Below are 4030 nucleotides of genomic sequence, written 5' to 3'. Positions count from 1 at the left end.
CCATCCATCCCTCCATGAATGCAGCATCCTGTAAAAAGAGACCATCTATAAATGCTCGTAATCTTACGGCCCAATCAGTGCATCTTTTGTGTCCCTTCACCTCATGGACACAGTTGATCTTTTAAATAATATCACTGAAGTTTGGCAGTAAAGAAACATCACATTTTATTTGTCATCTTGGAGACTTATTGATGAGTTCACCGACAGTCTGTGAATGAGAGCCTCACCGTGGAAACCAGAGCCACCTGCCAATCATCCAGATGCCACTCACATCGGATCTCTGGAGAAGCCACAGCTAACAGCATGATCTCCATGGCCTCCACAATCTGCAGACAAACACCAGGTTACTGAGAGAACTCACAGCCTCGGGTCGGTGTGCTGTAGAACCAAACTCACGCTGGTGGCACCCATGATGAGAAACAGCAGGATGTGAAACCGTCCGAAGCCGATTGTTTCCACTGCTTCCTCCACGGTGAACTTCTGATCTGCAGCAACAGAAAACCTGGAGTTCAGTCACTGGGATCAATCAGTTCATCATCATCTTCATCATCCGAGACACTGTTGTGCAAATATTGCTACTTTTTCACAGTTCTGTACAGATACAAAGGCACCATAAGTACTAATTCAGTCTCATTCCAAGTGAAAATTTGAGTATTTCACAGTTTTGTTTCCAACTGTCACACAGCTTTATTTTCTGCCGTCTCTTCAAACATTCATTTTTCTAAGAACTTTTCGCTGTAATTAGTTGTTTGATGCTTTAAGAAGGTAAAGTAATACCATGATACTATGATTGGGTTTAGGTGGGTCTTTTACGGCCCAAATAGGAAACAAAAATACAACATGGCAGAGTCCAAAAACAAGACATTTTGTCCTCAGGTTTGTTTGCTGAAAGTAGATATGTCGTCTATTTTGGATGACAGTCTGATCTAAACACCATTTGCTGTATTCTAGATAAGTAAGACCAGCTTCAGTCCTCTGACCGACTGTCAGCTGACTCTGAGTTTCCTGTTTCTTCTCTGTAAATAAACAGCCACGTGCTGCTGCCACACCTGCAGCTGTCCATATGGACAAGCCAAATGTCTTCTGAAAGAAACACTGTCAAACGAGACAAAGACTGAGACAAGGTGAGGCTTTCAGACCTAAGAACACTGTCCCAACTGTCAAGCATGGTGGTGGAAGCATCATGCTGCTGCACTGGACAAAGTAGTCTCTCCGAGGGCCACAAAAGGCCCGCAGCCGTACTTTGGACACCCCTGACAGTAACCCCACGCTCACCATCGTTGTTGTTGTTGTTGTTTGTGCTGCTGGTTCCGTCCCGCCGGGTCTCTGCGGGTTTGTCCTGCAGCTCCACCTCCTGCAGGTGGATGGCGCTCACCAGCTCGGTCCTCATGGAGTCCATCATCCTGAAACCAGAACCGGTTTGTCTCGGCTCAAAGGTGGTTTCATGTCACAGATTCTCAACAATAAGAGAGAAAACACCAGAAAACAACAAACCTTCAAGTTTATAAAGTCTGAAAGAATCAACCAAACACTCGTTTTCTCCACCAATCAGGAGAAATGTTTTCTTCACGAGTCGGGAAGAAAAATATTCTGACTTTCAGATCATCGAGTTTGATTCCCTGCTCAGAGTTTCATGAGCAAATAAAGTTAAACTGTTCTGAGATCAGATTTCATGTTTGACTCTGAGGTTCTAAGTTTCCCTTAAAGAAAACAAGAACAAGTTGAAAATGTTCTGCATTTAACGTGTCACCTTCAGGTGGTTTCTGAGGGTTTCAGGCAGAAACAAGAGAAAAAAACTGACGTTTTTATTTATTTAACCAGGAAAGTCCCAGCGAGAGGCTGCAAAGGTGACAATTAAAATGGCATAAAAACGATGAAAAACAGCCACAGTTTAAAGAGGTCAGGTCCAGGTGGACAGTGGACACGGTGGGAGGAGTCTGAGGCGCCAGGTGAGACAGGTGCCTGAGACTCATCTCTGAAATAAGTTCAGCTCATTTCCATTCTTTTTGCAACATGTTCCACGTGTACAGAACCGAGGAACCAAAACCCTGAGGCGTTCATCTCAGTCTGAAACAGGTTAAAAGCTGTCCTGACATCCAGGTGAGACTCCTCCCACCGCGTCCACTCTGTCTCACCTGGTGCCGGAGACTCCTTCCACCGTCCACTCTTCTTGGTGTTTGTGAAAAACTTTCTGAAATCTTATTCAAAGTCCAGTTCGGTTCGGAGGTTCGTTTAATCAGAACTTCCTTCAGTTTGAAGCAGAGAAACTGCGGGTCCGCTCCGCACACCCTGGTTTGGTTCTGGTACCGAAACCGGACTGTGAAGAGCAGAACTCAGACCCATCACATGTTTGACACCGAACACCTCGCGGAGAATCATGACGCTCCACTTCCTGTTCACCTGTCCGACCCCCGAACCGAACCGAACTTCAGACGGTTTAAAGACACATTTTACTCACTCTGATGTTGGAGTTTAAAGCTGCTCCTTCGGTCTCTTTTCTTCCCGCAGAAACTCCGCAGGTAGACGGACTCACCTGTCCAGGTGGATCCGGAAGTATCACCGCGGACCCGGTAGGTAGGGGGGAGGAGCTTCAGTCTGAGGAGGGAGGGTCCATTTCCACCTAGAACCTCCAGCTCAGGTGACGGGAATCAGTACAAACAGGAACCTGAACGCATCAAACACCAGGAACGTGAACGCATCAAAGCAAAACCATAGTTAAAAGCTAAAATCAGCAGAACTGAAGATCAAAGCTAAAACCAAGTAAAACATTAGCTGAAGCCAAAATGAGCTCAACAACATCTATGTTTGCACCCGTATGTTTGTTGAATAAAACCCAACATGAGTTTGAATCTGAACACATCTCTTTAATGTTTGAAACACATTCAGACCTGAAACAGCCCCATCTGGTCCGGTTCACACAGAGGCCAGGAGGAACCGGTTCTCAGTCGGCTGAACAGGTGAGACTGCTGGCAGTGTTCACACCTCAAGGACCGGACGAGAACAGAATGCTTCCTTCAGACTCTGCAACCTGGAACCTGGACCCAGGTGGACTCACCTGGTCCAGGTGTGAGGTCAGAGTCTGAGGAACATCAACAGGAATGTGGTTGGACTCGGAGCGGCAGCAGGAAGTTCATTCATTACAAAACATTGGATCAGTTTCATCTGAACGTTGGTTCGCCTCAGGCTGCTAATCATTTAAAACCTCTTCTTTTTTTGTTCATAATACTCATATTTATTTAGTGCAGCAGGTTCTTGTTTAGAGCTGAGATTCTGACCCAGATCAGGAGTTTTGTCTTGTATGAACCCCACAGGTCCACTGCTCGTTGGCTGAAGATCTAAAAACACAGAAACTCTAAAAAACACTGAAGGAAACATTCAGGAGAAGGATTCTTCTCTTGTGTGTGAGAGAGAAATCTGGAGTCCTTGAAGTAGCACCATGTGATCCTGTGGGCGTGGCCAAGTCCTACAGCTTGACTGACAGGTGCAATCAGAGAGTCCAAAGCTGGTCTGTGGTTGGTCCGTAGAGGAGCTGATCTTTGAGTCCGTTCAGCAATCACAGATAAAATAGTTTTTATATGTATGTATGTATATATTTATTTCTATATAACACCATTTTCACTTTCATTTATACACTGTACCGTCTTCTTTTAGATTTAAAAATATCTTTAGGAATTAAAAACAAACAAAAAAACCCGTAAAGATGAATGAACCGCAGCATCCTACGGCACCGTGACACGAACAACCTTTTCCTCAGACGTGGAACTACTCGTAACTTTTTTAATTTTAACATCTTTTAGCAGCATGCTGAACATTACCAGCAACACAGAGAACAGCTAAAGCTTACTGTGCATGCTAAACAAGAGCATGGACCAATGAACGCTGCTAAACAAGAGCATGGACCAATGAAAGCTGCGGGAGAAGAACATGGACCAATGATAAACGCTGTAGAAGAGCATGGACCAATGAAAGTGCTGGAGAAGAGCATGGACCAATGAAAGTGCTGGAGAAGAGCATGGACCAATGATAAACG

The 4030-nt window shown here is 45.0% G+C and overlaps 1 protein-coding gene across 1 annotated transcript in view; it reads right to left on the bottom strand.

Moving 5' to 3' along the window:
- The window catches only part of svopl (SVOP-like), a 10325-nt gene extending 7720 nt beyond the window's left edge, over positions 1 to 2605 (bottom strand). The window contains exons 1-4 of the mRNA XM_017403765.3: positions 2459 to 2605; positions 1276 to 1403; positions 397 to 485; positions 228 to 326 (exon numbers count right to left, since the gene is read on the bottom strand). Coding sequence (XP_017259254.1) covers positions 228 to 326; positions 397 to 485; positions 1276 to 1402 — 315 coding nt within the window. The 5' untranslated portion in view covers position 1403; positions 2459 to 2605. The remainder of the gene's footprint in view (positions 1 to 227; positions 327 to 396; positions 486 to 1275; positions 1404 to 2458) is intronic.
- Positions 2606 to 4030: the final 1425 nt, after the last annotated feature.

Source organism: Kryptolebias marmoratus, linkage group LG18 (assembly GCF_001649575.2).
Source record: "Kryptolebias marmoratus isolate JLee-2015 linkage group LG18, ASM164957v2, whole genome shotgun sequence".
Classification (NCBI taxonomy): Eukaryota; Metazoa; Chordata; class Actinopteri; order Cyprinodontiformes; family Rivulidae; genus Kryptolebias; species Kryptolebias marmoratus.
The sequence above is the reverse complement of the archived record's forward strand: the minus strand, read 5'-3'. Positions and strand labels throughout refer to the sequence as shown.